Source organism: Trachurus japonicus, chromosome 9 (assembly GCF_045865225.1).
Source record: "Trachurus japonicus isolate A0001 chromosome 9, Traja_1.0".
NCBI lineage: Eukaryota > Metazoa > Chordata > Actinopteri > Carangiformes > Carangidae > Trachurus > Trachurus japonicus.
Window position 1 is genome coordinate 5,155,064 of NC_140915.1, and position 27,352 is coordinate 5,182,415.

The 27,352-nt window shown below is 41.4% G+C and overlaps 1 protein-coding gene across 1 annotated transcript in view; it reads right to left on the reverse strand.

The window, feature by feature from the left end:
- Window positions 1-3,512: 3,512 nt before the first annotated feature.
- LOC146980758 (actin filament-associated protein 1-like 2) overlaps window positions 3,513-27,352 on the reverse strand; it is a 38,688-nt gene continuing 14,848 nt past the window's right edge. Inside the window, exons 5-16 of the mRNA XM_085785757.1 lie at window positions 19,682-19,802; window positions 17,709-17,953; window positions 15,268-15,447; window positions 14,661-14,750; window positions 14,457-14,532; window positions 12,842-13,122; window positions 11,568-11,677; window positions 10,822-10,939; window positions 8,592-8,679; window positions 6,660-6,826; window positions 5,614-5,724; window positions 3,513-4,117 (exon numbers count right to left, since the gene is read on the reverse strand). Coding sequence (XP_085641883.1) covers window positions 4,091-4,117; window positions 5,614-5,724; window positions 6,660-6,826; window positions 8,592-8,679; window positions 10,822-10,939; window positions 11,568-11,677; window positions 12,842-13,122; window positions 14,457-14,532; window positions 14,661-14,750; window positions 15,268-15,447; window positions 17,709-17,953; window positions 19,682-19,802 — 1,614 coding nt within the window. The 3' untranslated portion in view covers window positions 3,513-4,090. The remainder of the gene's footprint in view (window positions 4,118-5,613; window positions 5,725-6,659; window positions 6,827-8,591; window positions 8,680-10,821; window positions 10,940-11,567; window positions 11,678-12,841; window positions 13,123-14,456; window positions 14,533-14,660; window positions 14,751-15,267; window positions 15,448-17,708; window positions 17,954-19,681; window positions 19,803-27,352) is intronic.

Below are 27,352 nucleotides of genomic sequence, written 5' to 3' on the forward strand. Positions count from 1 at the left end.
CTATTATTATGTCAAAAGGTAACTATCATACCTTAAAATCGTGTTTGTTCTCCAAAAATATTTGCCATGATGCAATGCTCCCTCTCAATCCTTCCAGAGGGCATCATGACCATAGAAACCACACTCATGTACTGGGTATCATGCATGTGCACAGTTGGTGTCATCACTCTTCTGAAGTATGACTGGTCTGGTCTGACTGAAAATGACGGAAAGATGATCTGCCTATTGTTGCTCTACTTGAGTGATATTATCCTCACTATTAACACCTGTGTTCATCCTCGGTATGTATATATTTTTGATGTTATGATGGATGACATTGCCTATTTGTATATGACCTGTTTGTGTTGTATTGTTGTGTAGACACTGCCTTTCTGTAAGTGAATCACTGAAGGTACACCTGTACTCAAATTTGCTGTAAAGCTGCTGAATGCACTTAAATATATGTTTTATCCATTTCTATGGTACTCCCCAGCCATTGATGTTTGATTGTTAAATATGTTTTCACCTTGTTCAATTACTTATGTAAATTGATTGAGTCGCCTACCATTTCCTTTAAAAATCCCCTGACTTCCTGGTCTCAGCATGAGCCTGAAGAAGCCACAAGCGTAACGCGTTGCTCTGAAATAAACTAAAGATCCTCATAACCCAGTCTAGTGTGCGGTATGTTCCCACTATTTGTGTTTTTTTTTTCTAACTAGTGTACTCTTCTGAAGTATTTTGTATTTCTTTCTTCTTTTTTATTTTCATTTTATTTATTTATTTATTTTTAGAATGGAATCTTTAGATTTAGAATAGGCTAGAATCTGTTCAACAATGACTTTTACTATACCCTTTGCCATACACTATAACTCAAATATACCAATAATATATGGTCAGGGAAACATTTTTACTCAAAACTAATGGTTGAAATGAACTCAGCACCCCTTAAAACCCCTAGTTAGACATCTCACAAGCTTAAATTAGAATTTTCATTTTTTTTCTTTTTTTTCACCCGAGCCCTCTGGGCACCTTAACTTTGATTGACTCTCCAGAATTTTCCCAATGGATTTGGAAATAAATAAATTGAGAGCTGTTACTAGACACCTACAGGAACACAATGGTAAAGAAAGCTAGTGGTAATAATTTTTTTCACAGATGGTCAGAGTATCCTGCTAAATTGCTCTAACTAAAGAAGGAAGGAAGTCCTGAACCATGTGGTGAACGTGCCTCAACAGGAAGTGATGCTCATCTGCAACAAAACTACGGTGGCTCTGAGGGGTCAACTCACTACCACTTCAGAAAACACACAAAGACACAAGCAAACTACAAGTTCTTTGGTGTGACAACAGGAAGTGTTTCTGGGGACACGATAAAGCGAGGGACCGGTTTGGGGCCTTTAGTTGTTTTTCTTCTTGACTTTAAAGGATAATTTGTGTTTTTTTTACAATCTGGACCTTATTTCTAGCATAAAATAAGATCATTAACTCACCCAGATAACTTTGGTGTCATTACAAGTCGTTGTGATGAAATTAGCTCCAGCCGAGAGCCGCGTATATCCGTATAATGCAAGAACTAACACAGAAATAACACATTATCTGCCGTGAAACTCGTTCATTTCACCAATATTTAGTTCTGATAGGCTAGTGCTATTCCCCTCTGAGTCCGGGGTTAGCTGTTATCAACATCCGGGGTCTGTAGGTTGACCTACTGACCTCTGACCTGGATGATGTCATCTCTGAGCGCTGCGCGGCTCATTCTGATAATAATCATTCTGCTTCGGCATTTGGGTCCGTTTTTATCTCAACTAGCCGGAGCTTTAGTGAGTCCAGGTTGAGGAGAGGAAGCCTGTGGAAGCTGAACTTCATCCAGCTGCTCATTTTGTTCTGACAAGTCAGAAACACGTAGAAGGGTCATTCCAGAATTGGAGGACATTTAAGGACTGAAACACCTCAAAATTTTACTATTTATTTGATCATTTTCTGCTATATATTTAAGAAATACAGGTAATTAATCATCAAATAATTATGTTTGGCCAGCTCAGGACTCAAAGTGACACTTTTTATTAGATATTTTATATATTGTGTGTGCTGCTTGGTGCAACCCTGTTACCAATACTCAGGAACCTGTAAAGGTATTATATAAGTATTTATCTATAAATATTTGCCAAAATACATAATAAATATAATCATACACACTACCAAAATGACAATAGGATAGACCCTCATGAGCTGATACAGTCATTTAAGATAATTTTAAGATAAATTACACAGTAACAGGGTTGAAATTAGAGTAACAGGGTTGAAATTAGAGTAACAGGGTTGAACAAAGTAACAGGGTTGAATAGATTCATTACTTTTGATTGTAGATTATGACATAAATCGCAACCCTGTTACTCTGGAGTAACAGGGTTGCGAGTAACAGGGTTGCAAATCAATGCTTATGTCAGCTGTTTAGCAGAAGAAAGATGCTAGCTATGGAATGTAATGTTACTGTAAGGTTGAGAACAAACTTAGTTATTTAAAGGAACAAAGAAAACTTTGAAAATATTTTGCCTTATTCTGGTAATATGAGTAACAGGGTTGCATTGGTTAGAGTGACGCACTCAATCAGGGCAGACGAAATATGAAAAATATGAAAAATAGAAGAGAGGACTTACCTTGTGTCTACCCATGCTATTATCTAACAGTTTGATAATACAAATTATTTTGTGTCATGTGTCTCATACTTCTTTTTCTTCTTCTTCTCTGCTAAAAAGGTTTTGGTAACAGGGTTGCGTGGATGTTGTGGGACACAACTTTAGTGCAAAATTACTTTTATTTAAAATATGTTTATGATTAAACTAATTGTTTTTACACTTACAAAAGACATAAATCAACAAAATCATACAAAAAAATTAAAATTTTAAACTTATTTTAACCGGTTTATTTGACATGCATGTTGGCCATTAAGAGGGTGGGACAAGAGAAAAAGGCCATTTTAGGGGGTGCTTAGAGTTATTTTGTATTTTAAATAATATTTTGGAACCAGTTTTTGTATAACTATATTTATATTTTGTCTCAGAGTAATTATAATTTTCACCACAAATGCAAGTTTTGGAATTTCATGCATGATTTATTGAAAATGAATGGGTGGGACATGAAATGTCCTCCAATTCTGGAATGACCCAGAAACGAACCGTAGCATTAACATTAGCGCTAGCAACAAGCCGCGTGGCGCTCAGAGATGACATCATCCAGGTCAGAGGTCAGTAGGTCAACCTACAGACCCCGGATGTTGATAACAGCTAACCCCGGACTCAGAGGGGAATAGCACTAGCCTATCAGAACTAAATATTGGTGAAATGAACGAGTTTCGCGGCGGATAATGTGTTATTTAGAGGCTGCATTGCGCTGCCCCGTGTTCTCGCATTATACGGATATACGCGGCGGAGTTAATTTCGCCGGAACGACTTGTAATGACACCAAAGTTATCTGGGTGAGTAAATGATCGTATTTTATGCTAGAAATAAGGTCCAGATTGTAAAAAATGCTAATTATCCATTAAAAGTTGTGTAGACAGCTTCCTGTTAGTGGGTTTGACAATAAGCTGAGTTTGTTTGGTTTATTAGAACGTCAATATCACATGATCCACATGGTATTGATCATATTGATCATATTAGCCTAGCATTAGCTTTTAGCCTGGTCCCTCACTTTATTGTGTCCCCACAGAAACACTTGCTGTAGTTGTGTCGTGGTGAGTTGAGCCCTCAGGGCGTAAACTGTTTTCATTGAAATACAAAAAGGATTGAAACGGACAAAAAAACAGCTCATCTCATTGGTTCACAAGTGAAGTGACGCGTGTCCTCGTCTGTCTGTCCACTGCAGTCTCAAGTTTCTGCTCCTCTTCACTCCAACCTCACCTGGACCTGCAGGATCTTTACGCTTTAAGCCGCCGCTTCCTGATTGGCTGAGTGGAGGAGCAAGGTGCCAGGTGATAAAAGTGCTCGGTGAGTGTGTGTGTGTGTGTGTGTAAAGCGTGTGGTTAGAAACACACACTCTGAGTGACAACACCGGCTGCTGGACTGTGGCTGTGGGCGGTGATGATGATGATGATGATGATGATGATGATGGTGTCAAGCAGCAGCTTTGGTTTCCCACTCCTGTCGAAACAACATCAACGTTTCTTTGTGTGTTTTGTGTCAATATGAACATTTAATTCAACAACTCCTGACTGATTCATCAATATCAATAGGACGAATCTCCTTGTTGTTTACAACTACTTCCTGGTAGAAAACCAGCATGAGAACAATAGTGACGGACGAGAGTTTCACTATATATATCTAATTTTTCATGTTACTATATCGCTGTTTAGACTAATCTGATGTTTGTAAAGTCTATAAAACCAATGATTGGACAAACATTACTATTTCTGTGTGCACAATTTTGTAATTAGTCATGGTTATCATAGATTAGCTGGGCTAACGGTTAGCTACCTGTTTAACTTTAATAACTCAGTGACTCAATAAACGCTCCATGAAAAAATATTTTCTCCAGCGGATATCTGAGTTCCAACATGACTGAGCTAACTGGAGTAGTTTCATGTCGTGTCCCACAACGGGAGGGTTTTAACAGCTGACGTCCTGGTGTTAGCTTAGCTACCGCTGTTAGCTTAGCTACCGTTAGCTGTCCCTGTCAGCTGCAGCCACTGATGCTTTCTAGACACCGTGATTCCCCCAAACTGAATAAATACAACACATAGCAACACAAAACACACACACAGAAATAGTAATGTTTCTTCAATCGTTTCAGATTTGTCTAAACGGTGATAGGGCGTGAAAAATATGATATATAGCTAAACTCTCGTTCGTTACTATTGATCTCATTCAAATTACGTGCTGGTTTTCTACCAGGAAGTAGAATGTAAACAACAAGGCGATTCGGTCTATAGGCTATCAACCATGTTTGATATTGATATTGAAGATGCCAGTCCAGACCTGCAACAGCCAATCAGAGCAAGAGACTAGGGAACCATCAACCAATCAGATGTTGTCGGATGTTGACAGCTCACAAACAAACATGGCCGCCAACTGAGCCCAATGGAAAACCACAAGAAGGGCAGCTGGTGTAGGCTACTGTAACTATGGCAACAACACGATCGACTCACAGTAGCTGTGTCTCAAGCGGAAGCAGGAAATAACGGTCGCCATGGGAACTCAATTCGGAAAAAGTCTCCATGTGAGTGAATGGGAGTCAAAGTTTTATTTCTAATGTGAGTGAATAGTGTGATGATAAAACTCTCTGAGCTCGACCTGTTTAAAACACCACGGTTCATGAAGAGAAACCAGCAGTTTGTTGTAAAACTATTGTAGAATAAAACTCCTTAGAATCCGTAACCAGAAAGACTCCAGTCTCTCCAGTCCAAACTTTTCTTTTTAATTCTTCATTGAACAAACAGAACTAATTTTTGCCACCACAGTTACTTCCTGCTTCCGCAATGCGTCCTCTGAAAGAAGAAGCCACTGAACTGAGACACAGCTACTGTCTCATTAGAGAAACTCATCGTCCTCCATTTTGGTTTCTTCACGATTTTCACACACGTTTCTGTCTGTGAAGTCGATACTATAAAGGTGTGTGTGTGTGTGTGTGTGTCACTGACCTTCCTCCTCTGGAAAACCTTCCCGTGTTCGATGAAAAGCGCTGACGGAGCTCGACGCAGGGAGTTCTTGGCCGAGGCCGTCCGTCTCAGCAGAGGGTTCAGGAAGCCGACCTGCACAAGTTCATATTCATTCATTTCACAAAGATCAAACATGGCGGAAATCCTTCTGTCAACACAGTGTCAGGTGTTCAGCAAAATGAGAAACTCAGTGACTCAGCACGAGGGGTGTGACGATACACTCATCTCACGAGAACGAGACGAGACGAGATTTTAAGAAAACTACACAATGACAAAACATATGACTGGACCAACAGACTTTATTTAACAGAGTTGCACTTGCATTTTGAAATGTTTTATTACATGCATAATGTAAGCATGAGCTTTTAATAAACTTCTTCCACAAATTGAAACTAAAACTAAAATTTATAAAAGTTGAAATAGAATAAATAAAATTAAAGGGACAACGAGGAGTTTCTATTTGGTTATAAAAAAGTCTCATATTAATGTGGATGAATCTACGTTACCACTTGTTAATGGCTCCATTTTCGATAAATCTATGGTTTTGTCTCTATGGTTATTTTGTTATTATTAGTGGTGGTGGAAATGCTGGGCGAGCCGACCAGCGTTTCTTTACTTTCGGTTTCGTGGCGAGTCATGAGAATAACGCCGCCGAATCTCCGTTTATGGTGGGAACTACGACGGTATGTGATCGTCTTCCAACCTCTGACTTTAATTCTTGATGAATGAAAACATGAGTCTGTCTTGCATCGGTCAAAGAATTTCACGGTGCGGAGGCTCATAAATGTAGTGAAAACACTTCGCTTTTCCAAAACTCCTCGTTGTCCCTTTAAATATTCCTTTCTTTTTTTCAAGTGCAAACAGTTTTATGTGCAGTGTTTCCTGTAGGACTTTAAAAGTAGCGGCAGCGACAGATTTTTAATGTGACGAGAAATATTGTCGTGTTTAATCTCGCGAGATCTCGTCACACACCCACTCAGCACCACGTAGCTACGCCTCCCTGTCGACTGCTCCCCCTCCTACTGTACCTGCGCGCGCTCGGTGCACACGGCCAGCGACTGTCTGAAGGAGGTGCGCTTGTTTTGCTTCCCGGCCGTGGCCAGGTTGATCTCTGACCCCGCCCTCAGCTGCACCGTCCTCTTCATGGTCAGCTCCAGCTTCTGGACGCCGCGCTCCACCTCGCCTTTGTACCTATCTGCAAAACACACACACACACAGTATTATCAGTTTCACTATATTTATCTAATTTTTCATGTCACTATATCACCGTTTAGACTAATCTGATGTTTGTAAAGTTTATAAAACCAATGATTGGACAAACATTACTATTTATGTGTGCACATTTTTGTAATTAGTCATGGTTATCATAGATTAGCTGGGCTAACGGTTAGCTACCTGTTTAACTTTAATAACTCAGTGACTCAATAAACGCTCCATGAAGAAATATTTTCTCCAGCGGATATCTGAGTTCCAACATGACTGAGCTAACTGGAGTAGTTTCATGTCGTGTCCCACAACGGGAGGGTTTTAACAGCTGACGTCCTGCTGTTAGCTTAGCTACCGCCGTTAGCTTAGCTACCGTTAGCTGTCCCAGTCAGCTGCAGCCATTGATGCTTTCTAGACACTGTGATTCCCCCAAACTGAATAAATACAACACATAGCAACACAAAACACACACACAGAAATAGTAATGTTTCTTCAACCATTTCAGATTTGTCTAAACGGTGATAGGGCGTGAAAAATATGATAGCTAAACTCTCGTTCGTTACTATTGATCTCATTCAAATTACAGCTGGTTTTCTACCAGGAAGTAGAATGTAAACAACAAGGAGATTCGGTCTATAAGTATAAGTAGCCTATAGCAGGGGTTTTCAAAGTGTGAGGCGCGCCTCCCTTGGGGGGCGCCAGAGAGTTTGAGGGGAGGCGCGACATGAGAAAAAGAAAAAAAGAAAAACTGAAAACATTCAAACAAAAGATGAGTTACATCATGTCACTTGCACATAGGGCTAAATGATTAATGTTTTTGCACTAGCCTATAGTTTGCAATTATATATACTATATTATATATTATTATACTGCGATATGATAAAACGATCTTGTAACACACAGACTGCGATTATGCTCGACTGATGTGTTAGGGAGCAACACTGACGCTTGGTCAGGGCCCTTTCGTGTTGTGCACTGACGCCCAAGGTGCCCCGATGCAATCCCCTCCGCGGCGATATGTGACGCTCAGAGCGAGTGATCAGAGAGACTGTGTTGCAGGGAGAGCGGAGCTCAGCTGGCCTCAGCTGAATGTAGCACTAGTACGTCGGCTGTGGAACTATTCTGGTTAGAAAGAGCGTCAGGTGCTGACAGCATCAGGTAGCTATAACTTTATATGAAGCAGCTCAAAGCGACCCGGTGCCTCACAGTGACCAAGCTCAGATAAATACATAGGATCAGCTGTATACCGCGTGTAAAAAAAAAAAAAATGCACGTCGCGGCGGAGCTGTAAACAGCGGAGTTTTCCTCTACTACAGCTGAACAGCTGACATGTGGTCAAGACGTACAGTGGAGACCTGTCACAGTGTCACCTGTGCATTGATATAAACTTCAACCTCAGACTGCTTCCCAGATGATCACACAGGGAGAGCATGGAGCTGCTTGTGTGATGAGTGTGGTACAGTTCTGTATCAATGTTTAGGTTTATTCGTCAGTGCTATGTTGTCATGATAATTAATATGCTGAGAAACAAGCTTGTAAATCAAACAAATCCTACAGGAAGGACCAATTTATGTTTAATGAATCAAATATTGTTTTGGTCATAGTAACTTCTCTCTTTTTTTGGGGGGGGGCGCACAGCTGTTTATTTTTCATTAAGGGGGGCTCACTCTCTCACACTTTGAAAACCCCTGATGTAGAGTCTTAGCCTTAGAGTAGCAGTGATGAGACGTTAGCGTTGGCGTGATGCGACTCACTTTTCTCTCTTAGGACGGCGTTGCTGTAGGTCACTGAGTCTTTGGACGACACCGAGCTGCAGCGAACTGAATCCTGGGAGCTGTGGAGCTGCACGTTGGAGAAAGAAACACACTGCTGACAAAAAACTAGAGCCACCCCTTCACTCTCATATCCCTCCGCCACGCAAACTATAGTTCCAGTTACACCTTCAATGAGACACGACAGACAGTTGCTCTTCTCAACCAGAGTACCAGTAGATAGTGTTGCTTTAAACTACACAAATATACACGTCATAACATCGTATATGATAAATAGCGTTATCTACTGCTTTATGGATTGATTTCTCAAATGCACATGGCCAAGAGGAGGATTAGCAACACAGCGGACTTGCATAGTTCCTCTTTAAATTTGTTTTTGGAATTTTTGGAGGATGGGAATCTTGCGATAACTTGAAGATCATCACTACTGCTACTTTACTGTTATTTTATAGTTATTTATCAGTTTTAAATATATTTAAGTAGACTTCAGCCTTTCAATTTCTTCATACTAATCTTCAACAATTCAAGTAATTTCCAATCATTTCATACAGTTTCATACAGTTTTAGTTTTACTCTTCAGATATTGTTTCATCTTTTCGAGATTGCTTCAGCAGTTTCTTCACTTAAAGGTACATTGTGTAGGAATTACTCCCATCTAGTGGTGTGGTTGTATATCTCAAGCAACTCAGTCGTATTTTTCATGCTGCATTCACGTGAAATTGGGCAGACGGCAGACGGACGACAGCCGCTGCACGTAACGGCATAAACAAGCCTCTATGTAAACAAGTGGTCCGTCAGCACGAGGCAAAACAATACACGTGACAATATGTTGTCATGGCGATGTGGTATTGTTTTACCGGCTTTCTCTGGACTTCTGTGACTAAAATGACGTCTGGTTTGTTAGCGACGGCCGTCTGCCCGACTGCAGGTGAATGCAGCATCAGTGTAACGCTCCATTCCTCCTCGATGTAGATATGAACGATATGAACGGCTCATTCAGAGCTGAAAGGAACACTTCAGTTTGTTGATGGGGGGGATTACTGGTTAATGAAAAACAGACTGAAGAACCAAATAATCGATTTTCGTGAATAGATAACATGAGAACTTACACAATGTCCCTTTAATTCAGCATTGTTTCAACAATTTATTCAGCTCATTCAGCTTCCAGTTTTCAGCATTCACCCGTATTTCCTTCAGGAAATGCATTCTCTAGTTTATTTGTTTGTATTTACTTCTGTCACTAATGTTTCATTTGTATTATTAATATTTTTTCTTCATCTTTAGATTCTGACAACCACAAGGTGCTTATTATTATTTATTTGGGTATTATTTACCGACTTAGTTTATTTGTTGCTCAGTTCGTGTTACTTTCAGTTTGTCTTTGTATGTATGAATGTGTTTGCATATGTTTATTTATTTATTTATTTGGTTCATTTCGGGCATGTCAATTAGTCATCATCATCACACATCATCTCAATCCAATTAATACAATACACATGACCGAAAGGGAAAGCGGGAGAAGCAAAAGCTTATCTAGTCCCGCCCCCAATACTCACATATTCATTTTTTCTGCATGTTACATTTTTGACATAACATTCTTCCAGTATTTTCAAAATTTTACAATTTGACATAACATTTTTTGTTTTGTTTTTTATATGTATATGACTATATAGAGAGATAAAGATTAGTAATCATATGTTAGAATAAAAATCTATATGTATATAAATGTAATAATATATTAGAATAAATCCAGTTAAAAAATAAATTAACTTACTGTATAGATTATAATGACTAGATAACTTGATAGATAAATTATGAATAAGGGGTGGGAGTAAATAAGTTTTACTTCTTCCCACTCCTTTTCGGATGAAACAAACAAAAAAAATCTAATTACCTTTATTTTCAATTATTTTATTTTATTTTTTTATTATATATATAGGCTATATATATATTTTTTTTTGTTCATATGTTGTTTTTGCAAAGCTTTTATATGTTATGTCTGTCCATTTCTGTATTATGTTTTATTTCTTTTAACATGTCCGAAATAAACTTAAAACTAACTAACTAACTAAGATTGTTTTGTTGTATAGTACACTTAAATATATGATTTGCTTCTGCTGTGGTCGTTGTTATTTGCATGTTTTCTATTTGTAAAAAGGTAACAAAGTTGAGTAGAGCTGTCAGGCCGTCTGTGGTGGTGGGAACGTCGTACTATGTGCTCCAGGATGGAGGTGTTGGAGTAGACGGGCTGGTCCCGGCCCGCCGCGCTCAGGTGGAACGGGTCGTCCATGTAGGTGTTGGAGGTGGGAAACCTCCGGGTCTGGAGCCCACTGAGGAGGAGGAAGAAGAGGAAGAGGAGGAAGATCACTACCGTCACCGCGACAACATGCACCAGTGAAGATCGTACGGGTTAGAGCACTGGAAGAGAGAGTAACGACACCACCATTGACTCCCGTGGTAAGGGTTTAAGGGTTTAAGGGTTTAAGGGTTTTGCGCCCCTAGTGGCAGGATATGGGTATTGCAGAAGCGCCCAGAAAACCCATTCACTCCAATGTATGTGTGTTGCCCACTTGCTTGTAAATTGATGAAAACGGCCGTGTTTTTGTTTTTAGGTGTCTTGGTCATATCAGATTATACTTATAATTTGTTTATTACAAAATGTAGATTGAAACATTAATGTAGACAACTGTTGTTTTTTTTGTTTTTTTTTCACTCGCCTATGTGTTAATGTTTATCTGTAAAGGATCCTCAATGATGCTATTAACGTGGGTGATCTATAAATGTCCTTAAATTATTGAAAACACCACACTTGCTCATTCACCAACAATGCAGAGATGTCAGTTCTTTTGTAAAACCCATATTCCTCCACCAGGAGGCGCTGCCATTGGACCGATGCGTGTCGTTACTCTCTTTTCCAGTGACTCTAGTACGGGTGTGATGTGTTCGACAGACACTCACCTCAGAGCTCCGCCTGCGTGCTCCGCCTGTGTGTTGTTGTTGTCATGGCGACTGGCAGCTCCGTCCTGCAGCAGCTTCAGCCAGCGCTCCCTCTCCTCGGAGCTACAGACCTAAAGGGACGAGAGACAGAGCGAAAGACGGTAAAATTAACAGATGTTCCTAAACGCCTCACAGGTAGACTATGTTATGTATTGAGCAAAAGGCACAACTTAAAGGGATAGTTCAACATTTTGGCAAATTGGCCCATTGCCATAATCCCTATAGTCATAGCAGTAGGTTCGTTACCTTTAATTGTAGGTGTAAGCTATTTTCAGTACGGCGGAGCGCAGCAGCTGGCTGCTCAGAGCTACGCTATGGAGGCTAAGGGAATTTCTTGGTTTCCCTCATTAAACTCATCAAATTCAACATCCCAAAACTCCACAGCGCTTTTGTAGACAAGTTGTGACCTGCACAACCACCACGCTATGAGATAATGACGGAACGATACGAAACGGAGCCATTGTCGAGGTAAATACAGGGTAAATACGGAGACTGCTTGCTGAAAAACTGTCCCTGAACGCAACGCGCATCAGCGGTTTTGTATGAATTTACCTCGAAAACAGCTCCGTTTCGTATCGTTCCGTCATTATCTCATAGCGTGGTGGTTGTGCAGCTCACAACTTGTCTACAAAAGCGCTGTGGAGTTTTGGGATGTTGAATTTGATGAGTTTAATGAGGGAAACCAAGAAATTCCGTTAGCCTCCATAGCGTAGCTCTGAGCAGCCAGCTGCTGCGCTCCGCCGTACTGAAAATAGCTTACACCTACAATTAAAGGTAACGAACCTACTGCTATGACTATAGGGATTATGGCAATGGGCCAATTTGCCAAAATGTTGAACTATCCCTTTAAATGTTCCCTGAACGCAGCACATGCAGTTTATTGGTACAAGTTACAGTTAAAGGACAATTCCGGGAAAATTCAACTGGGGGCTGTATGTTCCTAACGTTTTAGGTCTAAAAGAAGGAATCTGTAGATTTTCAGTTTAATGTCTCCTGTTTTGCGGTAGTTGTGTCTGTCCCCGCGTCGCCACGGCAGCGATGAATGGGAGCGGATTGAAGTCACATCCCTCAAAGCCACAGACAGCGTCAGATGGCGACTCAAACATGCACCCAGAAGTTTATTTACTTCAACTACTTTATTGTTGCACTGATCGGACCCCAGGAAGAATAGTTGATGTAAACTACATCAGCGAATGGGAATCCAAATCAAATCAAATCAAAGTCCTGAGTCTCACCTCCAGCACGGCCACCTGGTCCCCCAGCATGCTCAGCGTGATCCTGTAGGAGTGGTCCGGGTCGGGCCCGGCTCTGACCTCACAGCCTCTGAGCTGGACCGTGTACTGAGGGGAACGCCCACTCTTCCTCCCCCCTCCCCCCTTCCCCTCCTCCTCCTCCTCCTCCTCCTCCTCCTCCTCCTCCTCCTCTTCCTCCTCCTCGGCGAACATGTTGAGGAGTCCGTCCTCCACCTGACACTGCAGACTCTGCCACTGACAGTTCATCAGCACGTTCAGGAAACCTGTCACGGCACACGTCACAGTTTGATATATATATGCATATTAAATGATGCTGTACTCTAGTCAGCTTTAAAAAACTTTATAAGAACAACATCATTTCTCGTTACAGTATGGAAAATGAAGTTCAATGATTTTGTACTATTTTGGGTTATGCGCTGTGTACAATTCTTTATTTTGTTGTGATCAGAAATTTAAGTGTAGCCTACTGATTAATTTCAAATGTCTGTGATCTGATCCTATTGTATTAATGCGTATATATATGAAGAGTTCATTTGCAAAAGGAGATTACTCCGTTTTAAAAAAATTCTAGGATTTTCTTTTTTTTTTCATTTACATAAGGTGATATCAGTCAAACCAAAGTTGAGTGACTTTGAGATGTAACAAAACAGACATATCTCAAAAAAATAAAGTTTTATAGAAAACAACACTTTGCAAAGAATAATTACAAAGCCTCAGCTCATTTTTTTCAAAATGGCATTTATCTGCTTTTGCAAATGAACTCTTCATATATTTTTTTATTTTATTTTAATTTTTTAAGGTAAAAGGGGTAGGGGAATATAAGCTTTGGCTTCAACCTACACCCTTTCGGTTATATAAGCTTGATATATACTGAAATAAATAAATAAATTCATTCATTCATTCATTCATTCATATCCATAAAGATAACTTTTTTTTTTTTTTTAAAGCCTCAGTATGTAGGAATTCCCCCCATGTAGCGGTGCGGTTGCATATCTGAACGTTGCATTCAGGTGAAATCGGGCAGACGTCAGACAGACAACAGACGCTGCATGTAACAGGATAAACAAGCGTCTATGTAAACAAGTGGTCCGCCAGCACGAGGCAAAACAATACAGGCCTGACAATATGTTGTCATGGTGATGTGGTATTGTTTTACCTTTGTCTTTCTCTGGTGGAGTAAAATGACATCTGGTTGGTTTGCCGACGGCCGTCTGCCTGACTGCACCTGAATGCAACACCGGTGCCTCCGTCCTTCCTCACACTACACAGTGGTGACAGTTTTAACAGGCCGAGCCCACAGCTCCGCTCAGTTTCCGTGGTTACCTACGGTCACGATGCAACATGGCCGCCTCGGTTCGGTGCGTCGCCCACTTATGTATTTGTAACAACTTGTAACAACTCATTCTAAGGAACCAGAAAGCTTTCATTTGTATGCGGCTGTGATTCACCTTCAGTCAAATACGGATTTATGAAAGACATGTTTGATTTTTGATAATAAAAGGCCAAATAAGTTACAGACTGGGACTTTAAATCTAAAACAATCCGCGACATCGTCAGTGTGTCACATGACCAATCACCACTGATCCAGGGTCAATACCTTTGTCTCTGTGGAGGCTGTGACGAGTCGAAGGAGGTCGTTCGTCCTCCTCAGAGTCCGACAGCACTGTACTGGACTGAAGACAGGAAGTCAGTGTGTGTGTGTGTGTGTGTGTGTGTGTGTGTGTGTGTGTGCATGTGTGTGTGTGTGTGTGTGTGTGTGTAGGTGTGTGCATGTGTGTGTGTGTGTGTGTGTGTGTCTCACCCTGCAGGACAGCAGCTGGTCTGATCTGATCATCAGAGACGATGAACTGTGAGTCTCCAAGTCACCTCCAACGCTCACCTCCTCTATCACCTGCAATACACACACACACACACACACACACACACACACACAGATTTACTGTAGGAGAAAATTTAGTAACCTTTAAAATTTATTATCACGCTAATGACGTGATAATTTCAAGAAATAGCCAAGAAATAACAGGTAATTGCATCATAATGTCTAGAAATATAGCCAAGATATAACAACTGATTGCGTAAAAATATCCCCGAAATAATTGACGGTAATTGACAAGGATCTGGTGCAGAAAAAATCTTGTCCTTTCCCAAAAAATTCAAAGCATTAAAAGCATGTGAAATCTTTTGCCTTTATGAAAAAAAACATGACATTACTACGAAATTGACGGTTATTTCTAGGCTGTTTCTATTTCTTGGCATTTTCTTGATAATTATCACGTAACTAGCGACCTGTAAATTAAAGGGTTACTCAAGATTTTTGTAAATTGATGTTTAAACTAAACACTTGATATATGATGTACTGTATGTAACTGTGTGTGTGTGTGTGTGTGTGTGTGTGTGTGTGTGCTGACCCTCCTCCACTCGTCGGCCTGCTCGTAGCTGTTGTATCCCAGCACCAGTGTCTCTGATCCCAGTAGAACCAGTTTGAGCTGGTGCTGGATTTTGCCGCCGCTCTTGGACTTGTAGACCAGGTGACACCCACGCAGGTTCAGCTCCAGCTGAGGCAGCAGGTCCTGCGCACACTTGTAACACTGACACACACACACACACACACACATCATTGGATTATCACAGCAGCCTCTAGAACAGTGGTTGTCAAAACTTTTTTACATCAAGGACCCCTAAATTGACACAACTTAGACCACAGACTCCCATTGGACATTTTGAAGCAAACACTAGAAATACACTAATATTTGCTCTGAGACTGATGAACATTACTCTTTTAGTCAATATACATTCAACTTAGGGCCAGTGGCATGCATTTTTGGAAATATTGTAGAGAAATTTCTGGAAAAAGTCGTACAATTTCTCCAAAAATGTTGCAACATTTCTAGAAAAAAAGTGGTAAAAAATTAAAGAAAAGAAAGAAAAAGTTTTGTTTTTTTTAATGTAGAAAAGTGGTAAAATTTCTAAAAAAAGAAAAAAAGAAAAAAAAGAAAAAAAAATTCTCAAATAAACAATTCTAGAAAAAAGTGGTAAAATTTCTCAAAAAACAATTCTAGGAAAAAAAGTGGTAAAAATGTCTCCAAAATAGTTTTTTTTTTAAATTCTAGAAAAAGTGGTAAAATTTCTCAAAAAAACAATTCTAGAAAAGAGTGGTAAAATTTCTCCCAAAAAAGTTTTTAGAAGATTCTAGAAAAAGTGGTAAAATTTATCAAAAAAAAAAAAAAAATCTAGAAAAAAGTGGTAAAAATTTCTCCAAAATAGTTTTTTTTTTAATTCTAGAAAAGTGGTAAAATTAAAAAAAAAAAAACAATTCTAGAAAAAAGTGGTAAAAGTTTCTCAAAAAAAAACAATTCAAGAAGAAAGTGGTAAAAGTTTCTCAAAAAAAAAAACAATTCTAGAAAAAAGTGGTAAAAATTTCTCCAAAATAGTTTTTTTTTTAAATTCTAGAAAAGTGATAAAATGTATAAAAATAAATAAAAATAAAAAAACAATTCTAGAAAAAAGTGGTAAAAAATTCTCCAAAATAGGTTTTTTTTTAATTCTAGAAAAAAGTGGTAACATTTCTAGAAAAGGTTGGGGAGCCTCTCAACGGACATAGACCAGAGCGGCATTTTTATGCAAATGAGAATGACTGATGCATCCTGGGTAATTTAGGGGCAGCGCCCGGCATTTTTAAATTGCACTCAGTGGCTTTTTGTGTTCTGATGGAGCATAGACTAACTAACAATCAATCTGAATGTTTTATTTTTTGTTTCTTTTGTAGCACTATGTCTCATAATTATTTTGACACCCTCCTTGAAACCCACCGTTCACGCTATCTTGAAAAACTACAATGAATGAATCTAGCGGTATGCTCCTTTAGCCTCCCACAGTGATCAATGACTCCACACAGTGGCCAGAAATGTCTGACCCAGACATCTACACGTATTTGGTGGAATCACCGGGGAGGTTTTGGCTCAGTGTTGTCTGTAAACAGCCTGTTAATAGACAACTTGTTGTTAGTTAGTTTGTCAAGAAGCCAGTTAGGCTGAACTTTACAATGGAGGGATGCCGGGCGCTGCCCCTAAATTACCCAGGATGCATCAGTCACTCTCATTTGCATAAAAATGCCGCTCTGGTCTATAAGGAGGACTTGAGGAGAGCAGAGAATCTGGACATTTTTAAAAGCAAACTGAAGCTTTTAACTGATTCGTACTATTTCTATTATTCTGACACATGCATTTAATTTAATTTATCTTATTTTCTTATTTATTTGTTTACTATTATTATCTTTTTTATTCTATTTTAATTCATCCATTCTTTTCTCTATTTTATCCCACTACACCTGCCTATTTTACTTCATTTTACCTAGTGTCTTTCTCGTCTTCTCTTTTTATCTATTTTACATCATTTGATCTAGTATCTCTCTTATCTTCTCATTCTATCTATTTTACTTCATTTTACCTAGTGTCTTTCACCTCTTCTCAATTTTATTTATTTTACTTCATTGTATCTAGTGTTTTCCCCACTGCAAATGAGTGAGTATTAGATAGCATTTCCCCGATAAAATCCAATGTTCTAAAATTATTGTGTGAATGTGTATGTGTTTGCGAATTTATGTATGTCTCCCTAACATGTGTTCCCTATATCTCTCAATATATGTCCCCTATATTGCTTGTTTTTAACATGTGAAGCACTTTGAGCTGCCATGGGCATGAAAAGTGCTATACAAATAAAGCCTGATTGATTGATTGATTGATTGATTGATTGATTGATTGATTGATTGATTGATTGATTGATTGATTGATTGATTGATTGATTGATTGATTGGTTGATATAAGAGGAGCTCGTGGCCCCGCCCCCTCACCAGCAGCACGCTGTTCTTGACGATGAACAGCTGTTTGGTCCACTGTCCGAGCCACTTCCTCCTCCACAGGTAACCACAGAGACGGGACTCGGGGGCGGGGCGCAGGCAGGGCTGCGACGCGCTCCACTGCAGGTAGTGGGCTCTGTCCTTCACCAGCCCCCCCCGGCCTTCCTCCTCCTCCTCCTCCTCCTCCTCCTCTTCCTCGCCGTACGACTCGTAGTGACTGCTGTCTGACTCCGCCCTCTCTGGAGACGAAGGTCACCGTTACCGCGTGCACGTGAACATGCCGCCACATGATGATGTGTGTGTTTTTCCTGTGTGTGTGTCATCAGATTATTATGCTGCGTTCATAACAACTCGGAGGTCGGGATTCCCAATTTGGAAATTTCCGACTTCAGACATCATTGCATTGCAGGAACTCGGAGTCAGGTCTGGCTGCAGCCTGTAGGACCCGGCCAGAGGGCCAGACGGCCAGGTGCTGTCACGTGACGACGTAAAGATGGCCGACACGGTAGATTTAGGTGATTTAGATGATAGAGAGAGTAAGTAATGAATGAATGAATTACTATTGAATATTTATTGAATGAACAATTATTTGAACTTTAGTAAACGTTCCGGTACATTTTGACGACGTAACTTGCCATCGTAATTCTTCGGGGGGGGTTTTTTCATAGGATAGGTCCGGGAAAGTCCCGCCTTTCCCCCCTCTGATTGGCTAGTAAACTAAAATATGGAGAAACTGACAGTTTTGACGCCATGGCGAAGCGGTTTGCATTTTCGCCTGTGGTGTGGTGAATCCAAGTTCGATCCCCTGCTGGTTTCATATTCCGAAAAAATTTCGTCTTTAAATTTATATTCCAAGTTTCCTACTGGACTCTCTCTACTTACCTGGCCTGTCTAGCCTCTACCTGGTCTTTTTACTAAACTTAACCAACTCCTTTCTTCATTGCCTAAACCTAACCAATGGCACAATTACACTTCCCAATCAAACTCAAAATGTAAACTTGGAATATAAATTAAAAAACTAAATTTTTCGGAATGTGAAACCAGCGGGGATCGAACTCGGATTCACCACACCGCAAGCGAAAATGCAAACCGCTACGCCACGGCGTCACGGCGAACAAAAACTTTGAGTTTGTGGGTGTGGCAAGTGGAGGGATGAGGTCACGTGACAGCACCTGGCCGTCTGGCCCTCTGGCCGTGTCCTACAGGCTGCAGCCAGACATTATAGGGAACTCGGGAGAAAAAAAACATGGATACCTGAAGGAAGTTTGGCGTATTGTGGCTAATAGCTGAATCCGAAAACTAAATGCAGCAGTAAATGATGTTTATTTTGGAGGAGAGGAGACGCCGCAGATGAGTGCACACATATAACGTTACAGCCTTGATAACAGTTAAACCTTATTCCTGTCACATACGAGGAACCGCAATTCCACAACATACAACAATCACAGTTTAATATAAACGTATTTCATATAGGCTACTGCAATAATACACAAAAATATGCATTAAAACCTCAACAAACAACTTAAAATTTCTAAATTCTAACCGTTTACGACGAGGGCATGACGCCATGTTTTGATGTTGTCGTGACGTCAAGTCGGAAAGTCGGAGCTCTGATATGATACCCGAGTTCCCAACCTGTAATTTCCGAGTTCGACGCCGTTCAATTCATTTTTTACAACTCGGAGCTCGTTTTTTTCCGACTTCCGAGTTGTCTTGAACGCAGCATTAGTCCTCGACTGAGGGAGTTAAAACACCCGAATAAACAAATGTTACGGAGCCCCTTGTAAAAAAAAAAAAAAAAAGTGGTGGGTGAAAAAAAAAGGACGAACTTTTGTGAGAAAAGTTTCAAGAAATCTTTTTATTTTATTTTATTTTTTTTACCTCTCATGTCCCCTCGGGGCTTCCATAACATGTAGCACCACAAACAGCGCTGTTCTGTGTGTGTGAGTGTGTATAGGTGCAGATACCAGTGTTGGACGCAGTCGTCTCTGCAGGTAAGTAAGGCTCCGCCTCCTCGTAGGTATCTTCATCGTCGTCATCGGCCCCTAAACCTCCGGGGGGGAGGGGCGGCACCGTGGGGCCCTGGAGCTGGGGCAACAGGAAACAGGAAGTGGACTTGATGAGCAGCGTGGTGCTGATCATAGTCGCACGTCAACGTCACCGCCATATTGGAGAGATCGGCAAGCAAAAACTGAGCAAAGACTTTATTAAAAAAAGAATCTGTATAGATATACGTATGTAGCAACATATGTAGCATTTAGCAAAAAAGTAGTAGTAGTAGCAAAAAAAGTTGTAGCAAAAAAAAACTGATAACCAGGTCTGCCAACATTAAGGGCAGTCATTTTTTCTTTTTGTTTTTTTGTTTTTTAGATTACGAAAAATCGTAGGCACTTTCCTCCAGGCACTTTATAAACCAGCACTTTATTACAGATGCACTTTAATGAATCTTAACAGCGCTATACGACACCTTTATCGATTACATGCACTTAATTTTACTACTACTCCTTGCTCTTTCCTACTGAAGCTACGGTATGTTATTTTATTGTGATATTGTGATAAGGTATTGTGGTTTTGTGATATGGTATTTGTACCATGCTGTACATTGTTCCTATTTTCGTCCTTGTATAATTGTTGTTGTTGTGTGAACGGCGGGACTATACGGATGGAAATGAGCCTATCTGGTGTATTTACATTTTGGATGTTCATGAATACGCAGAGTCCCGTTACAAATAAACAAATAAATGAAATGTGTATATGAGCTTCAGTGTGATTCTCTGTGCATGCAGCAACTGGATATAAACACAATGTATCAAAGGGGAACTATGCAACTCCAGTCACTTTTCTGCTGTTATACCTCAGTGCTCTACGTTTACACAGTGATATGAATCTCTGTGTGACAGGTGAGGCCCAATCTCAAGATTATTTTTTTGTTTCTTTTGTGATAATAATTGCCTGTTAATGTGCACTGTGTCTGTTAAGGGCAAGTAAAGTTTTTCACTCCCACAGATGTCACGTCTACGTGTCAGGATCTGGTTTTTATAGACATACCATAGATGACCATTTAGTAGCCCGGGCGTTTAATATGCTAAATCGACTTGGAGCCCAGGCGTTTATAAGAACCAGGCGCGTATTTACAGGCAACAATTTATTTTTGCAATGAGCAGCACCAGACCATCATGCAAAGAACAAGGAGGTCACCGTAGCACCACTGGAACAAAACTACTTTTTCCCCCGACGCATCTTTATTGACATCAGGCAATAAATACAAAGACAGTTTGTGTAACCGCGACACAGGGAGCTGATCAGAGCAGTGTTATGAATGATAACGGAAGGGGGGGTCGATTGCGGTCATTTCAACACTGTATTAGCGCATTTATCTACCGTATATCCCTATATCCCTCAGTCTAGCGCGCCTGTGTGTGTGTGTGTGTGTGTGTGTGTGTGTGTGTGCGCGTGCGCGAGCGCCTGCATGCGAGAGAGAGAGAGAGCGAGAGGAGGGGCTGACTGACAAAAAAACTTTTGTTTTCTGTGCAAGACTATGGTAAACACTTAATCGCCCGGGCGTTTAATTGAACCGGCGTTTATTATGCAAAATGAGCTCGGACCCCGGCGGCTATTAGAGCACAGGCGCGTATTTGCACGCGGGCGATTATTTGGTCATCTACGGTAGATGCAATATTTAAAGGACAATTCCAGGCGAATTCAACTCGGGGGTGTATTTTCCTATCATTTTAGGTCTAAAAGGAGGAATCTGAAGATTTTCAGTTTAATGTCTCCTGTTTTGCGGTAGTTGTGTCTGTCCCCGCATCGCCACGGCAACGATGAATGGGAGTGGATAAGTTCCGCTGTTTAGGCTGTTTACAGCCCTCAAAGCCGCAATTTTTTTCCACAGACAGCGTCAGATGGCGACTCAAACATTAAACTGAAAATCTTCAGATTCCTTCTTTTAGACCTAAAATGATAGGAAAATACACCCCCGAGTTGAATTCGCCTGGAATTGTCCTTTAACTGTGATTTATCATCACTGTAACAGCATTACAAACACTGGTAGCTGTAAAATCATCAGAAAATCGGTTTGGTGCCTACATTTATGCTAAACATATGAGGAATAGTTAACATTTATAATCATCAGAGAGTGTTACATGTAATATACAGTATGTGTATTTTTAGTGTCTGTCTGTTTCCTAAATATAGGCCTATTCATGTGTGTGTGTGTGTGTGTGTGTGTGTGTGAACGGGTAAATGAAAGTTCAGTCTGTTCACTTGTTTTAGTTCACAGGGCAGATCTGACACATCCAATATGGCCGACGCGCTGACATATCGCAATGCTCAATGTATAATACGTCTATGGTGCTAATGATGCTAATGCTAACACACCTCCGTAAAGAGTGTGAACGCTCGGGCTCATGGGTAATGTAGTAGCCACGTAGAGAGCAGGTGTAAGTGGGCGGAGCTACTTTACCGACATCATATACACACTTAGAGATAGTTTAATCCAATGGTTCCCATCCGGGGGGGTCGGGCCCCTAATGAGGGTCAAAGGTCACAGTGATGTTGTTGTTGTTAGGTCAGAGCAGAGCCACAGCTGCAGGCTCCGCCCCCTAACTCCAACCACCAATCACAGGGCAGGTTTGTCGTTACCACACTGCAGACTGCACAGTGTGGTTAAACTAAACTCTGTGTGTGTGTGTGTGTGTGTGTGTGTGTGTGTCCATCCATCACGTAGACCAGATGTTAATCAGCCGCCATCAGTGACCACTTCCTCTCTCTGCAGAGCTCTCGGCCAATAGGACGACAGATAAAGAGGAGATGGTTTCTCATGTAAACACTGTAGATCCTGTCACTCCCTCACACACACACACACACACACACACACGCACACACACACACACACACACACACACACACACACAGTAGCTCTGCCATCTCCTCCTAAACCTCAGAAGGACTCTGTTATTACTGACCCACATCACAGACCCTCATGAAGAAATGGCCGTGATTGTTGAGCCTCTCGGGCCCCTAATGGCCCCGACTGCTCAGGTCTCGTTATTTCACTCCATTCAAACCAACTGGCTGAGGAATTAGACGGTTCGTACGTATGAACGTTACCAAGATCTAGTTACGTAATCCAGCCGTTCTCAAACTGTTTTAACCCTCCTGTTGTCCACCTGGGTCAAGGAAGGAAGGAAGGAAGGAGGGAAGATGGAGGGAGGGAACAGATTCATTCAAGGAAGGAAGGAAGAGGGGGAAGAAGGAAGGGAAAAGGAAGGAAAGAAAGATGGAGGGGCAGTTGGATCAAAAGAGGAAGGAAGAAGAAGTGAGGACGAAGGAAGGCTGGAAGGAAGGAAGGAAGGAAGGAAGGAAGGAAGGAAGGAAGGAAGGAAGGAAGGAAGGAAGGAAGGAAGGAAGGAAGGAAGGAAGGAAGGAAGGAAAGACAAAGGGAAAGAAGGGAGGAAAGACGGAAGGAAAGAAAGATGGAGGGTCAATTGGATCAAAAGAGGAAGGAAGAAGAAGTGAAGATGAAGAAAGGCTGGAAGGAAGGAAGGAATTAAGGACAAAGGGAAAGAAGGGAGGAAAGAAGGAAGGAAAGAAAGATGGAGGGTCAATTGGATCAAAAGAGGAAGGAAGAAGAAGTGAAGATGAAGGAAGGCTGGAAGGAAGGAAGGAAGGAAGGAAGGAAGGAAGGAAGGACTAAGGGAAAGATAGAAGGAAAGAAAGAAGGGAAAAAGGAAGGGGAGATAGATTGGAGGGAGGGGACTGATTGGGTCAAAAGGGAAGGAAGAAGGAAAGATGGAGGGAGGGAACAGATTCATTCAAGGAAGGAAGGAAGAGGGGGAAGAAGGAAGGAAAGAAAGATGGAGGGGCAGTTGGATCAAAAGAGGAAGGAAGAAGAAGTGAGGACGAAGGAAGGCTGGAAGGAAGGAAGGAAGGAAGGAAGGAATGAAGGAAGGAAGGAAGGAAGGAAGGAAGGAAGGAAGGAAGGAAGGAAGGAAGGAAGGAAGGAAGGAAGGAAGGAAGGAAAGACAAAGGGAAAGAAGGGAGGAAAGACGGAAGGAAAGAAAGATGGAGGGTCAATTGGATCAAAAGAGGAAGGAAGAAGAAGTGAAGATGAAGAAAGGCTGGAAGGAAGGAAGGAATTAAGGACAAAGGGAAAGAAGGGAGGAAAGAAGGAAGGAAAGAAAGATGGAGGGTCAATTGGATCAAAAGAGGAAGGAAGAAGAAGTGAAGATGAAGGAAGGCTGGAAGGAAGGAAGGAAGGAAGGAAGGAAGGACTAAGGGAAAGATAGAAGGAAAGAAAGAAGGGAAAAAGGAAGGGGAGATAGATTGGAGGGAGGGGACTGATTGGGTCAAAAAGGAAGGAAGAAGGAAAGATGGAGGGAGGGAGGGAACATTCATTCAAGGAAGGAAGACGGGGAAGAAGGAAGGGAAAAGGAAGGGAAGAAAGATGGAGTGGCAATTTGATGAAGGAAGGCTGGAAGGAAGGAAGGAAGGAAGGAAGGAAGGAAGGAAGGAAGGAAGGAAGGAAGGAAGGAAGGAAGGAAGGAAGGAAGGAAGGAAGGAAGGAAGGAAGGAAGGAAGGACAAAGGGAAAGATGGAAGGAAAGAAAGAAGGGAAAAAGGAAGGGAAGATAGATTGGAGGGAGGGGACTGATTGGGTCAAAAAGGAAGGAAGAAGGGGAGGGAGGGAACAGATTCATTCAAGGAAGGAAGGAAGAAGGGGAAGAAGGAAGAGAAAAGGAAGGAAAGAAAGATGGAGTGGCAAGGAAGGAAGGAAGGAAGGAAGGACAAAGGGAAAGACGGAAGGAAAGAAAGAAGGGAAAAAGGAAGGGAAGATAGATGGAGGGAGGGAACAGATTCATTCAAGGAAGGAAGGAAGAAGGGGAAGAAGGAAGGGAAAAGGAAGGAAAGAAAGATGGAGGGGCAATTGGATCAAAAGAGGAAGGAAGAAAAAGTGAAGATGAAGAAAGGCTGGAAGGAAGGAAGGAAGGAAGGAAGGAAGGAAGGAAGGAAGGAAGGAAGGAAGGAAGGAAGGAAGGAAGGAAGGAAGGAAGGAAGGACAAAGGGAAAGATAGAAGGAAAGAAAGAAGGGGAAAAGGAAGGGAAGATAGATTGGAGGGAGGGGCCTGATTGGGTCAAAAAGGAAGGAAGAAGGAAAGATGGAGGGAGGGAACAGATTCATTCAAGGAAGGAAGGAAGAAGTGGAAGAAGGAAGGGAAAAGGAAGGAAAGAAAGATGGAGGGGCAGTTGGATCAAAAGAGGAAGGAAGAAGAAGTGAGGACGAAGAGAAGGAAGGAAGAAAGGAAGGACAAAGGGAAAGAAGGAAGGAAAGAAAGATGGAGGGGCAGTTGGATCAAAAGAAGAAGGAAGAAGAAGTGAAGACGAAGGAAGGCTGGAAGGAAGGAAGGAAGGAAGGAAGGAAGGAAGGAAGGAAGGACAAAGGAAAAGATGGAAGGAAGGAAGGAAGGACAAAGGAAAAGATGGAAGGAAAGAAAGAAAGGAAAAAGGAAGGGAAGATAGATTGGAGGAAGGGGCCTGATTGGGTCAAAAAGGAAGGAAGAAGGAAAGATGGAGGGAGGGAGGGAACAGATTCATTCAAGGAAGGAAGGAAGAAGGAAGAGAAAAGGAAGGAAAGAAAGATGGAGTGGCAATTGGATCAAAAGAGGAAGGAAGAAGAAGTGAAGACGAAGGAAGGCAGGAAGGAAGGAAGGAAGGAAGGAAGGAAGGAAGGAAGGAAGGAAGGAAGGAAGGAAGGAAGGAAGGAAGGAAGGAAGGAAGGAAAGAAGGAAGGATGGAAAGACAACAGGAGGGTTAAATTGACAGAAATTAGACCATGGACCCCCATTGGACAATATTTTGAAGGTATATTTGTTCTGAGACTGAAGAACATTATATTTCTTTTTTAGTCAATGTACATTCAACTTAGGCGGGAATTTTTGGAAATGTTGCAGAAAAAAATCTGGAAAAAAGTGGTACAATTTCTCCTAAAACGTTAGAACATTTCTAGAAAAAAGTCGTAAAAATTCTCAGAAAAGTGGTAAGATTACTATTATTTATAATATGTAGGATTGCCCCCCATCTAGCGGTGCGGTTGCATATCTGAACGTATTCTTGATGTTGCATTCACGTGAACTCGGGCAGACGTCAGACAGACAACAGACGCTGCATGTAACAGGATAAACAAGCCTCTATGTAAACAAGTGGTCCGCCAGCACGAGGCAAAACAATACAGGCCTGACAATGTGTTGTCATGGTGATGTGGTATTGTTTTACCTTTGTCTTTCTCTGGTGGAGTAAAATGACATCCGGTTGGTTTGCCGACGGCCGTCTGCCTGACTGCACCTGAATGCAACACCAGTGCCTCCGTCCTTCCTCACACTACACAGTGGTGACGGTTTTAACAGGCCGAGCCCACAGCTCCGCTCAGTTTCCGTGGTTACCTACGGTCACGATGCAACATGGCCGCCTCGGTTCGGTGCGTCGCCCACTTATGTATTTGTAACGACTTGTAACAACTCATTCTAAGGAACCAGAAAGCTTTCATTTGGATGCGGGTGTGATTCCACTTCAGCGAAATAGCCTACGTATTGAAAGACAGGTTTGACTTTTGCTAATAAAAAGCCAAATAAGTTACACACTGGGGCTTTAAGTTAAACATTTTCTAGAAAAAAAATTGTAAAATTTCTCAAAAACGTTTCTGGAAAAATTCTGGAAAAATTGGTAAAATTTCAACAAAAAAGACAAAATAATTGAAATAATAATAATAGTAATAAAAAAAAAATAAAAAATAAAAAATTGGGGACCCCCTTGGACCCTCTGAAGGACCCCTGGGGGTCCCCGGACCACACTTTGAGAACCATTGGTTTAATCTATTTAATGTTAAAGCCAGGGACACACCGAGCCGACCAGGAGCTCGTCTGTTTGGTGTGTTCCTCTCCGTCGTGGAGCGTCGGGTCTTGAACATGCTCAATCGGGACTCGTCGGCCGTCGGAAGAGTAGACTCGTCGGGTACTCTGATTGGCTGTGTACTAGCTACGGCGATTCTGATTGGCGGTGCCCTAAGCGAATCAGCGCGGTGTGTGGGAGGGACGGAAGTGACCACAGTAAACAAACGGTGTCCGAGCCTGTCCTACAGTAAAAATGGTATACAAAATAAAAAGAGGAGTAAAGCAATATATTAAGCGGCAATATATATTTAAACATCAAAGATGTTCAATCAAACCCACATAGTTTGAAACAACGTTCAAAACACACACAGCTCACAACTAAGCATATAAAGCCCGCTAGCTTAATGCTAACGTGTAATGTAAAACACCATAGACGGGCTAACAAAAATTAGCATTGGCTATCGTCAATTCGCGGCAACCGGGCCACAGCAGTAAGCTGCTAAAAACGGTTTTAATTTCGGCTTTAGCGCTGTTAACACATGGTTGGTTAAACTGTTTTGAGGAGATTAATGTAGGTCTCATTGATGAAAGTAACTGTGGCAGTGACATTAGTTTGTTTGAATGAACAGTGAGCAGAGCTGCCCCTGGTCTGTATGGGTCTGTATTTCTATGGGGGAGTCCTCGCCACTCAGTCGCTCTGGTCGGCAGTCGGGGCAGTGTGTTTCACTTTTTCCTTTCTCCCGACGAGAGGCGA